Raw genomic sequence first — 12,155 nt, forward strand, 5'->3', positions numbered from 1 at the left:
GTGGGTCGTGACCCCTCTGGGGCCTTTCCCTTAGCACCGAAATTTCCAGGAGTTTCTGTGGGATGAAGAGCACTGGACAAATGTTGTCCAATTTTTAGTACAAAATCCATTTAAAGAGAAATTTTCTTTCCAAGAGGTGTTTATTGATGGAAAAGAGAAGTAGGCTAGAAAGCCGAGAAGGGGAGGGTGTGGAAAGGCCTGGCCGCAAAGCTGGCTGCCATTCCTGACCGCGGGTGTCTCCCTCCAGTCACATCTTCTGGTCCTGTTGTCCTCCATTTCATCCCTCTCCTTCTTCTCCCTCTCTCTTTGCTTTGCCTACTCTCCTCTATGATAGTCGTCTCCAGAGGTCAGTTGGTCACTTACTGCTTCTGAAGTATTTAAATTGAAGACATATGTCGATAAAAGCAAAAAATGCGGCAATTCCCATAAGAGCCTAGGGAAACAAGTGGATCTTCATTATTTTGACTATCCACCTAGAAGGCAGGCACAGATTCCATCTTGGTCTCTCATCAGAGATGATGCACAGGGTACCCCTAAACACCTCGATCCTAGACCCTCCTTCAGTAGCCCTCCCTGGTTTCATGCCCAGTGTCCCCATCATCTTTCTTTTCCCTTTCTTTTCACATACACGAGAGTCAAGTCACAAAGTGACTTGGCTGCCTTCTTAGACACCATGTTTAAAAATGTGTCTTCTGCATTAGAAACATTTACCAACTTCTTAAATTTGCTTTGACCCCAAGCTTTCTTTGTTTGAGAAAGGGTCTCATGTACCCCAGGCTGGCCTTGAACTTACTATTGTGCCAAGGATAGCTTTGGACTTGGATCCTCTGCCTCTACCTCCTGAGTGCCAACATTGTAGGTAGGCATGAGGTACTACAGTAGGTTTTTGCAATGCCATAGACCAGGCTAGACCAGTACTCTATAGACTCAGCAGCAACCTAGCCCATGATCCCAGGATTTTTGTGACAGTGATTTAGGAAACCCAAGCTCAGCAGAAACACCTTACCATAGCAGTTATATAGGGCTCTTGGAACACTCGTTTAGTCTTCAAAGAAAAAGCAATGCCACCTCCGAGGAACACGCAGGAGAAGAGGTTGTTGAAGATTTCCTGAAAGTGGGAGAGATAAGCTGGTCTTAGACAGCTGTGCCCCATGCACCCCAGAAACAACAGACTATCCTCCATGTAACCATGTTCAAATGTCCCCCCACCCCGATAATTTAAAATATACAAAGGCAAATATGTTTCTGGCCAAGCAGATCAACCAGTGGCTCCCTGCTGGCCTCTGTGAGTGGAGCACACAGTCCAAACTTAACTGCTGTCTGCCCAGGTGAGCCACAGATACCATCTTGCCTAAAACACCTATCAGTAGTCATGTAAATACATGCATAGGCTACTTGATGGTATCTCTGTTCGGTACTTCCCCTCATCATTTCTGTACTCTCCTCTCCGGAGCTTCCGTGAGCAGTATTGCTGCTGCCAGGAGGTCCTTGCTCTCTGACTTAACTCTGGGAGCCTTGCTGCTCCCTCTACACCCAGCCCTGCCCTACCCCCTGGACCACCTTCCTTGATTGCTTCCTCCTTCATCATTTTTTTCTTTTCATTCCTCGGGGATTTGGTCTTCCTTTACCATATACAAGCTTTCTTCTCCCAACACAGAATAAAACCAACCAAAATTCTATGTATTTGTGCCCCCTGTCCCATTTTCTATTAGTTGTGTTTTATCTTAGAGTGTCCAAATTTTAAACTGTTTTTAATTTTAGTGGGATGTACAATCTCTCCTGCCAATATTCCTAGGTACTCTCATTGAATGTTCTGTCCAACTTTCTTTTACAAAAAAGGTTTGCTTATTTTTATTTTATGTGTATGAGTGTGTTGTCTGCATGCATGTAGTCATACCAAATGAGCGTAGTGCCTGAGAAGCCAGAGAGGGCATTGAATTCCCTGGAGTTACAGCAGCTTGTGAGCTGCTTGGGTGCTGGGAACCCAACCTGGATCCTCTGCGGGAGCAGCCAGTGCTCTTAACTGCTTAGCCAACTCACCAGCTGCTGTTTTAATGCTACCTCTGTCATACACAAGTTGCAGTATGTGTATAAGTCTGAATCCTCTGATTTATTCCCACGTTAGTACACTATTATAAAATACAATAGGCTGGGTGGCTTAAACAACAGATGTTTATCCTCTCAAGTTCTGGGTCTGGAAGGACCAAGAGCAAGGTCCTAGAGCACTCTCCCTGGCTGGAGACAACGGCCCTTCCCTCTCTACCTTCATATGACCTTTCATATGACCTGTCTCTTCCTGGAATGATACTCATCGTTTTGGATCAGGGTCCCAACCTTAAGTTTTCTGTTTATTTTTAGTTGCTTCCTCAAAGGCCCCATCTCAGAATATAAATCCAGGGAGGACACAAACATTCCATTTGTAACAATTCCAATAGTTAATCCACGATCTAGAGATCACATCTTAGGGTAAATCTGGCATCTGGTTGGGAAAATCCATTCTTGTAGTTCTTTTCATTTTTCCAAAGATATTATTTATGTTTTTTACTAGCTCATATTAGTTATACACAATGATGGACTCATTATATTTTATTTAGTAATCTATTTATTTATAATTTATTTGTATTGGTGTTTTTCCTACATGTATGTCTGTGTGAGGTTTTCAGATCTTGGAGTTACAGACAGTTGATAACTGCCACGTAGGTGTTGGGAGTTGAACCTGGGTCCTCTGGAAGAACAGTCAGTGCTCACAACCACTGAGGAGGATTGACTTTCATGGTTTGGTGAATGTTATTTTACTGGATCTTTTCAGTCCCTTCACTGGACACATAGTCTCCATCTTTTTGTCTTCTGTGCATTCTGTTTTCATTTAGGTTCCATCTCCTTCTCTCCTGTACTGGAGGTCTTCATGAGGACTGATGGATCCCTGGACACTAACAGCTTTTAACAAAAGGGCAGATAGGTAGGTGATCACAGCTATCAGAAGCATATTTCATTAAGTTTTGATCTTTTTTTTTTTTCTTTCTTGCAATTTACTAGTTGAGTTGAGTTGAAGGGCAGGTTATTTGACTTTTGGCAATTCACTTGCTGGTTTGTAAGGGTAATGAAATGGGGAAACAGAGGTCTCTAGAGGTGGGTAATGAACAAAGGGAGCTGGAAGCTGAGGTGTTAATTGGCTATGAGGAAGTTAGGTGGGTACACTTGGTGATTCCATTGAGTGAGGTGAGGGAATTTGAGTCATGAGCCCTAAGACACAATGGCAAGAAGTTTACATGAGTTCAATCTCCCTACAGATTGTTACAGATGCTGAGGTACAGATCAGGGACTAGAGGAATGGATGCTTGAGTGACTTACCAAGCTCAGCCTCACCCCATTGGATGACTATTTCAGGTTGACCATGCTTCTGAAACATTCTTTATTTTCATCAGAGACCTGATATTGTTTTAGTCATGCTTGAAATTTGCTTCACTTTACCTTACTGGTTTATGCAGAGTTTGATTTTCTCTTTTGAATCCTGGAATGATATTCCAATGAGATGTATGCCAGCAAAAGCATTAGCAGAAATGGCTGGTTGTTACAGCCTTCACTATTTGTGAGGCTAGCACCCAACACAGGTTTGGGGAACATTTTTCTGCCTGGCTTCCCCTCTACAACCCAGCTTCCCAGCCTGAGCACCGGTAGAGGAGGCAAGTTTGTCTTTTTCCAGGTGCTAGAATGTGACTGGCACCAACTTTCCTACAGTCTTTACGTACAGCGACAGGCCAGAAGATGAAGGGCATGTATCTGTTGATGGCGAAGGTGTAAAGGAACATGAAGAAAGCGAAGATGGATATTTCCATAGTTAGGACCAGGATCAGGATGGGGTTTGTGGCCACTTTTTCAAAGAACTGTAGCCCAGCAATCAGGCAGGCCTAGGTGGAAAAATACATACATCTGAGCTGCTGCAAGGACTCTCCCCGACTTCTGATGCCCTCTCCTCCACAGACACCCCTAGAATTCCAATCTAGCTTACCACACTCACGATCTTGACCACGGCGTGTCCCCCCAGCCAGAACTCTTTATTGCTGTCTTTGAATTCCCACTTGTAGCGTTTAAACCCCTTTCTTGTGCCCTTCTCATCCTTGGACTGTGCTTTGGGCTGGCCAGGCACTGCCATGATAAGCAGTAGTTCTCAATTTCTCGGGGCTCTGACTTGCCTGCAGTCCTTGAACAGGCCCAGCTCAAGAGAGAGCCTGGTGTCTTCAGACCTGTTCAAGGGCGGCGCTCAACTGACCGCTGGGACTGCAGAATTCTAACGCTTATGGTTGGTCAGCGCGAGCACCTCCTCTCGCGGACCAGCAGGATTGCCTCGACCCTGGCAGAGGCCAGAAATTCCCACCCTCCATGCAGCAACTTGCGCTAAGCCCCACTGGCTCTAGTGAGGCCTTCCGTGAAAAGAAGTCCCAGGTGTGTGGCTGTTGCTCCCTGGGGTCCTGGCCCTCCTGACCTCCTGGGACAACCTTGTGGAGGAGTGGGAGGGGTAACGCGACTTTTAGACAAGGCCACACGAGGAAGCAGAAGTGTTGCCGACTTAACAGCCCTGTCTTTATGATCTCACACACACGTGGGCTTGGGAGCTCATGATGGCCTGGAGGGAGTGATTATACGTGGAGTCCCTGCTAAATGTTGGGAAGGGCTGGGTGACTTCAGCATAGCTTCTGCCTCAGTGGGGCGGTGGAGGCTTAGTTTACATTCCCAGAGCTTTTTTTGTCATGATATTCCTCATGTTCTTGATGACCAATAACGCATCGATGAAACACAAGATTGCTGCTGAGAGGCACAGGATCTGTCAGATATAAGACAGGTGGGAAGTAATGGTCAGATTACTTTACAACTAGCACAGCGTCCATCTCTCATTCCTGTTCCTATCTGAGGAGGTCAAGAGCTGCAACAGTCCCTCCTGGCTACTGTAGGTCCGGTTTGTCTTTCCAAGAGAAAGGGAAACATTGGAGTTTGCTGCCCACAGTGGCCTGATCCTATGACTTGCTACTATGACAGTGGTTCCCAACATGTGGGTTGTGACCCCTTGGACTTAGTGACCCTTTCACAGGGGTCGCCTAAGACAAGTGGAAAACACAGATATTTACATATGATCCTAGCAATAGCTAAATTACAGTTATAAGGTAGCATTGGAAATGATTGTAGGGTTGGTGTCAGCACAACATGAGGAACTGTGTTAAAGAGTTGCAGCACTAAGTAGGTTGAAAGCCAGTGCATTAGATAATGACCTTCGCCGTTCTGAGTTGAGTGCGTGGCAGAGTTGAGCCTGAGTGGTGAATGGTCTGGATCTCTCTGAGGAGGGGACAGGTTTGAGATTCAGAAAATGCACCTGCAGTTACTATGAGATGAAGGGAGAGTGAAGCTGGATAAGGCAGGAAGACATGGAGGTGGGCTGATGCCAGTACAGGCAAGAAGAAATGAAGGAGGGGGTGTGGGGGACCATGGCAGTACACAGCTCAATTGATGAGTTGCCAGATTGATTCCAGGGATGGTAGCACCAGGTATTCCAGCCCTGGATGTTTCTCTTTGTGGGCTACCTGATGACAGATTCTTAGTAGGCCTTGTTGCAGCCCTGTGTGAGTTTCTCAGGGTGAGGGCTTTGTTTCCAGTGCCCAATTCTAGCTTGGCACAATGCAGTGGCTTTAACAAATGTTCTCCAATTATGCATGAATTTAAAGAATTTAAATTCTTTTTAAAAGTTTCTTCAGGGACTGGATAGGTGGCTCAGGGATTGAGAGCACTGGCTGTTCTTCCAGAGGTTTCAAGTTCAAATCCCAACATCCACATGGTGGCTGAAAACCCACCGTAATGAGATCTGGTGTCCTTTTTTGGTGTGCATTTATACATACAGACACAACACCATATATATTATAAATAAACAAATTTTTTAAAAAAGTTTCTATATTCCTTTCTATTTTGTCTCTGTGTGTGTGTGTGTGTGTGTGTGTGTGTGTGTGTGTGTGTGTGTGTATGTGTGTGTGTAAGCTGTACAATGCCACAGCATGTGTTTGGAGGTTAGAGATAACAAACAGGTAGGAGTCAGCTCTGTTTTTCCATTGTGTGGATTCCAATCCTTGAACTGGGGTCATCATGCTTAGCAGTAAGTACCCCTGAGACATCACCCCATTCTAAACTGTTTTCTTTTCTTGGTTAATTTCTGTCCACATTATTTAACCAAGTCCCATTTCCTTACTCTTCCTATTCTCCAAACATTTGGAAACTCATGATCCACATGTGCTTCTCGAATTGTCTTTTCTACTAGAGCCAATTCCTTCTCAGCTTCAGCTGATAACTTTCTTGGACTATTTAATTCTTTGCCCTCTTTTAGAATATTAGCCAATTTTTGTAGTGCATCTTTGGGTATTCCCACGATATGCAATAAGATGGAAATGCTTCTAACAACTTTTGAAAATCATTAAGAGTCTTCAATTGATCTCTCCTTAGTTGTACCTTTTGGGGTCCAATTTTTTGTAGCTCTAACTTATATCCTAAGTAATTAATAGAATCTCCTCTTTGTATTTTTTTTTTCAGGAGCAATTTGCTGTCCCCAATGAGGCAAAACTTTTTTACTTCTTTAAAAATGCTTTCTAATGTGTCTAACTTTGGATCATCTAATAGGATAAATTATGGATTGTGGAAACTTCACATGAATTGAACAATTCTCCAATGGTATTTGTACAAAGTATTGGCACAATGTAGGGCTGTTTAACATTTCCTGTAGGAGGACTTTCCATTGATCTCTTGACTGGCTGGGAATTGTTATAATTAAGTACTGTGAAGGCAAATTTTTCTCTATCATTTTCTTGCAGGGGTATGGTAAAGAAACAGTCTTTTAAGTCAATAACTATTATAGGCCATTCTTTGGGTAGCAGAGAGGGCAAGGGCATCACAGTTTGTAGGGATCCCATCAGCTGAATTACTTTATTAATAGCTCTCAGATCTGACAGCATTCTACAATTACCAGACTTTTTAAAAATAACAAATACAGGAGAATCCTAAGGGCTGGTAGATGTGTTGAGCATTTAACTGCTCTTGAACCAGCTGTTCTAAAGCTTATAGCTTCTCTTTTGTCAAAGGCCATTGTTTATTAGTTAGCCATTTTAAAGGTAAGGCAGTTGGTACTTCTGAGTACAACAGCAGTTGTACTCTGTTTATGTACAGCCTGAATGGTTGGTGACTGTTTTTTATAGAGTGTTATATTGTTCCTAGATATATGCATTGGCCTGTATTCCTTTTTTGTGAGTGTGGGAATTTTAATATGGGTTTTCCACTGTTGTAACAGATCTTGGCCCCAAAGATTTACTGCTATATTTGCTACATTTGGCTTTAACCTTCCTCTCTGTCCTTCTGGCCCTATGCATCCAACTCATTTCAAACTCTATTTTATCTGAGACAGGGTTCCAATCCCCAGAAATTGGATAGCTACCTCTTGAAGAAGAGCAGGAATTTTAAAAGAGATAGGGAAGAAGAGACAGGGAAGTGTGGTAAGTGTGGAAAGTATGCCACAGCAGCTACAGAGGAGGCTGAGGGTGGAAGCTACCCAGGCCTTTGAAGTTTGCCTCACATGAGCACCAGATATTGGTGGAAATATTAAGGCAACTCCATGCAGTTAAAAGGGAGGTTTATTTGGGGGTTTTACTTACAACAAGTAAAGGGATAGGTTATAGGGTCCAGGAGAGGTGAAGTACAGTCCAGTGGTGTTCTCTGGAGAACTCTATTCAGTCTGCCATCCAACATCCAGGATTACCAGGAACCAAGAGAGCTGGCACTTCCAAACCTCAGGTCTTAAGGGCTCCCATCTTGGCCCCGCCACAGGGGCAGGCCATAGGTAGGTGTGACAGTTACCAGAAACCTCACTGGGGTAGTACTTCCTGGTCAAAGCTGGAACAGCTACCCACTACAGTGACCTGATGATTCTCTGGATTTCCTCATTGTCTGTTGTTATGTCTCCCTTTTCATTTCTGATTTTGTTAATTTGGATTCTCTCTCTCTCTCTCTCTCTCTCTCTCTCTCTCTCTCTCTCTCTCTCTCTCTCTCTCTCTGTCTTTTGGTTAGTTTGGATAAGGGCTTGTCTATCTTGTTGATTTTCCCAAAGAACCAATTCTTTGTTTTATTGATTCTTTGTATTGTTCTCTTTGTTTCGATTTTATTGATTTCAGCCCTCAATTTTATTATTTCTTGTCATATATTCCTCCTGGATGAGTTTACTTCTTTTTGTTCTGGAGCTTTCAGTTGTGATGTTAAGCCACTAGTGTGAGATTTCTCCATCTTTATGTGGACATTTAGTGCTATGAATTTTCCTCTAGCATGGCTTTCTTAGTGTCTCATAAGTTTGAGTATGTTGTACATTCATTTTCATTGAATTCTAGGAAATCTTTAAATTCTTTTTTGCTTCTTTGACTTATTGGTGATTCAGTTGGGCATTATTCAGTTTCCATGATATTGTAGGCTTTCTGTAATTTTTGTTGTTGTTGAAATCTAATGTTAAGCCACGGTGGTCCGATAAGATACAGGAGATTATTCCAATTTTTTTGTGTCTGTTGAGATTTGCTTTGTGACTGAGCATGTGGTCGATTTTAGAGAAGGTTCCATGGGGTGTTGAAGAGAAGGTATATTCTTTTGTGTTAGGGTGGAATATTCTGTAGATGTCTATTAAGTCCATTTGAGTCATAATGTCTCTTATTTCCCTTATTTTTCTGTTAAGTTTCTGTCAGGCAGACCTGTCCATTGGTGAGAATGGAGTATTGAAGTCTCCCACTACTAGTGTATCAGGTTTGATGTGTAATTTAAGCTTTAGTAATGTTTCTTTTACATATGTGGGTGCTCCTGTATTTGGGGCATAAATGTTCAGAATTGAGACTTCATCTTGATGGATTTCCCCTGTCATAAGCATGCAATGTTCTTTCTGATTTCTTTCAATTGATTTTAGTTTGAAGTCTATTTTATTAGATATTAGGATAGCTACTCCAGTTTGCTTCTTTTTTTTTTTTTTTTTTTTTGGTTTTTCGAGACAGGGTTTCTCTGTGTAGCTTTGCGCCTTTCCTGGAGTTCACTTGGTAGCCCAGGCTGGCCTCGAACTCACAGAGATCCGCCTGTCTCTGCCTCCCGAGTGCTGGGATTAAAGGCGTGCGCCACCACCGCCCGGCTTCCAGTTTGCTTCTTAAGTCCATTTGATTGAAAAGTTTTTTCCCAGCCTTTTATTCTGAGATAGTGTCTGTCTTTGAAGTTGAAATTTCTTGTATGCAGCAGGATAGATCTAGTTTTTGTATCCATTCTGTTAGCCTGTGTCTTTTTATAGGTAAATTGAGACCATTAACATTAATAGACCAGTGATTGTTAATTCCTGTTATTTTTTTGGTGGTAGTGTTGTGTGTTTCCCTTCTTTGGTATTTGTTGGTGTGGGATTCTCTTTTGCCTGTGTTTGCATGAGTGTATCTAACTTCCTTAGGTTGGATTTTTCCTTCTAGTGCTTTCTGTAGGGCTGGGTTTGTGGAAAGATATTGTTTAAATCTGGTTTTATCATGGAATATTTTGTTTACTCCAATTATGGTGACTGAGAGTTTTGCTGGGTATAATAGTCTGGGTTGGCATCCATGGTCTCTTAGTGTCTGCATAATGTCTGTCCAAGACCTTCTGGCTTTTAAAGTCTCCATTGAGAAGTCAGATGTTATTCTTATGGGTCTGCCTTTATATGTTACTTGGCCTTTTTCCTTTGCAGCTCTAAATATTTTTTTTATTCTGTATGTTTAGTAATTTAATTATTATGTGGTAAGGGGATTTTTTTTTTATCCAGTCTATTTGGTGTTCTGTAAGTTTCTTGTACCTTCATAGGCATTTCCTTCTTTAGGTTGGGAAAGTTTTCTTCTATGATTTTGTTGAATATATTTTCTGTGCCTTTGAGTTCGTATTCTTCTCCTTCTTCTATTCCTATTATTCTTAGATTTGGTCTTTTCATGGTGTTCCAAATTTCCTGGATGTTTTGTTGGCTTTACTATTTTCTTTGACTGATGAATCTATTTCCTCTATCATATCTTCAATGTCAGAGATTCTCTCGTCCATCTCTTGCATTCTGTTGGTTATGGTTGCATCTGTAGTTGCTGTTTCTTTACTCAGATTTTTTACTTCCAGCATTCCCTCAGTTTGTGTCTTTCTTATTGTCTCAATTTCAGTTTTCAAATCTTGAACTGTTTCCTTCACCTGTTTAATTGCTTTTGCTTGGCTTTCTTTAAGGGATTTATTGATTTCTTCCAATTTTTTGTTTGTCTTTTTCTCAATTTCTTCAAGGGAATTTTTCATTTCCTCCTTAAAGGCCTCTATCATCTTCTTAAAGTAATTTTAAGGTCTATTTCTTTTGTTTCTTCTGCATTGGGATGTTCAGGTCTTGCTGATGTAGAACCACTAGATTCTGATGGAACAATATTAGTCTTTATGTTGTTGACTGCATTTTTGCACTGGCATCTACTCATCTCTTTCTCCACTCGGTGCAAGTGGTTTCTGTGTCTGAGGGAGCCTTTCTTGGTCCAATCGATACTCTTGTTCCAATGGGAGCTCTTGGTCTAATCAGGGCTCTTGGTCTAATTGGTGCTGATGGGCTCTTTGTCTCAGGAAGCAGCTCTCAGTCCAATCAGTGCTGGTGGGCTCTGTCTCAGAGAGTTGCTGCAATCTTGGAGGGTGTGTGAATTTGGGAGGGGTGGGGCTTGTGAGTTACACGGTCTGGTGAGAGATAGTGGTAGTCAGACCTGTCTTCAGGAGGCCTGTCTATGGGCCTGAAACTGGGACTGCAATGGGTGGTGGTGTGGGGGTCAGGGTTGTGTCCCTGGGCCCAAAGCCTAGAGGCTGGGGTATTTAGCTATGAGGACAAAGACACCTCTTAGTCCAGCTGGTGCTGGTGGGCTCTCTTTTAAGGATATCTTTTAGAGTGTGATTAGATCTTTTAGAGTGTAAATTAGATTATATTTCTTTCTATATCTGCTTGCCCTGTAGGATTTTGTGGTATACCTGCAATGTGCTTTATGTTGCAATATGCTAGAGACACATGCTGGAACATTGTCAGTCTTAATCTGTACAGGTATCCCCATGATGACCTTAACTTCTAATAAATGTGTAATTACAGAATAAACCTTCTCAGAACTCAAAGCAGTTGTCCATTGAAAATCATGAATATGTATCTATGGTATGGAGTACATATTTTAATTTTCCAAACTCTGCAAAATGAAACACATCCATTTGCCAAATTTCATTTCTTTGAGTACCTTTTGGGTTACTTCTTGCAGGTAATAGAGTTTGGTTATACAGAGAACAAGTAGGACATTTCCTTATAATTTGCTTGGCTTGTTGCCAAGTGATAGAAGAATCGTTCTTCAAACCTTGGTTATTATCATGGAGTTTCTTATGAAATTCTGAGGCTTCTAGCACATTTCTAACCAATAGTTGATCTATTTAATCATTTCCTTGTGGTTGAGGGCCTGGTGGAACCCTATGGGATCAGATAGGTGTTATATACAAGTGATGATTTCTATTTTTGATTATTTCTTGTAATTGAATAAATACCAAAGTTAATTCTGAATCATCTGGAATAAGTTCAGCAGTATCAATGTGTAAAAAAACTCTTTTTGCATACTGAGAGTCAGAAACTATGTTAAGAGTTTCTGTAAAATCTAATAATACATGAGAATAGCATATAATTTTGACTTTTGAACAGAATTATAAGGGCTTTGAGTCGTTTTAAATTTCCTGACTGATAACCTGCCTTTCCTGATTTGTTTGCATCAGCATAGAATGTAGGAGCTCCAAACATTGGTGTTCCTCATACAGTGTGAGAAAGGATCCAATCAGTTCTCTTTATAAACTGAAGTCTTTTGCTTTTGGGATATTTGTTGCTAATATCTCCCCCCAAATTACTGAAAACTCTTTGCCAATGTTCATTTTTGGAGGAAATTTCAGCATTAGTAAAAAGGAACCACAATTTCTGCTGGGTCTATGCTTGCTAATTGATGAGGTCTTCATTTTCCCTTCAGAATCAGTTCAGACACCTTTTCTACATAGGTCTTTACCTTTTCACTCTCTGTGGTAAAAAATATCCATTACATGATATTATCTTCTCTCTGCATTAGAATTCC

General features: G+C 41.7%; 1 protein-coding gene across 1 annotated transcript; it reads right to left on the reverse strand.

Annotated features, from left to right (window-relative positions):
* Positions 1-121: 121 nt before the first annotated feature.
* Positions 122-4,550, reverse strand: LOC143266745 (CKLF-like MARVEL transmembrane domain-containing protein 2A). The gene is made up of 4 exons (XM_042277233.2): positions 4,010-4,550; positions 3,750-3,908; positions 1,007-1,108; positions 122-433 (listed from the first exon to the last, which is right to left on the reverse strand). Exons 1-4 carry the CDS (start codon positions 4,151-4,153, stop codon positions 356-358), a joined length of 483 nt encoding a protein of 160 aa, XP_042133167.2. The 5' UTR covers positions 4,154-4,550; the 3' UTR covers positions 122-355.
* Between the last annotated feature and the right edge of the window lie 7,605 nt (positions 4,551-12,155).

The sequence above is a fragment of the Peromyscus maniculatus genome, chromosome 5, assembly GCF_049852395.1.
Source record: "Peromyscus maniculatus bairdii isolate BWxNUB_F1_BW_parent chromosome 5, HU_Pman_BW_mat_3.1, whole genome shotgun sequence".
Classification (NCBI taxonomy): Eukaryota; Metazoa; Chordata; class Mammalia; order Rodentia; family Cricetidae; genus Peromyscus; species Peromyscus maniculatus.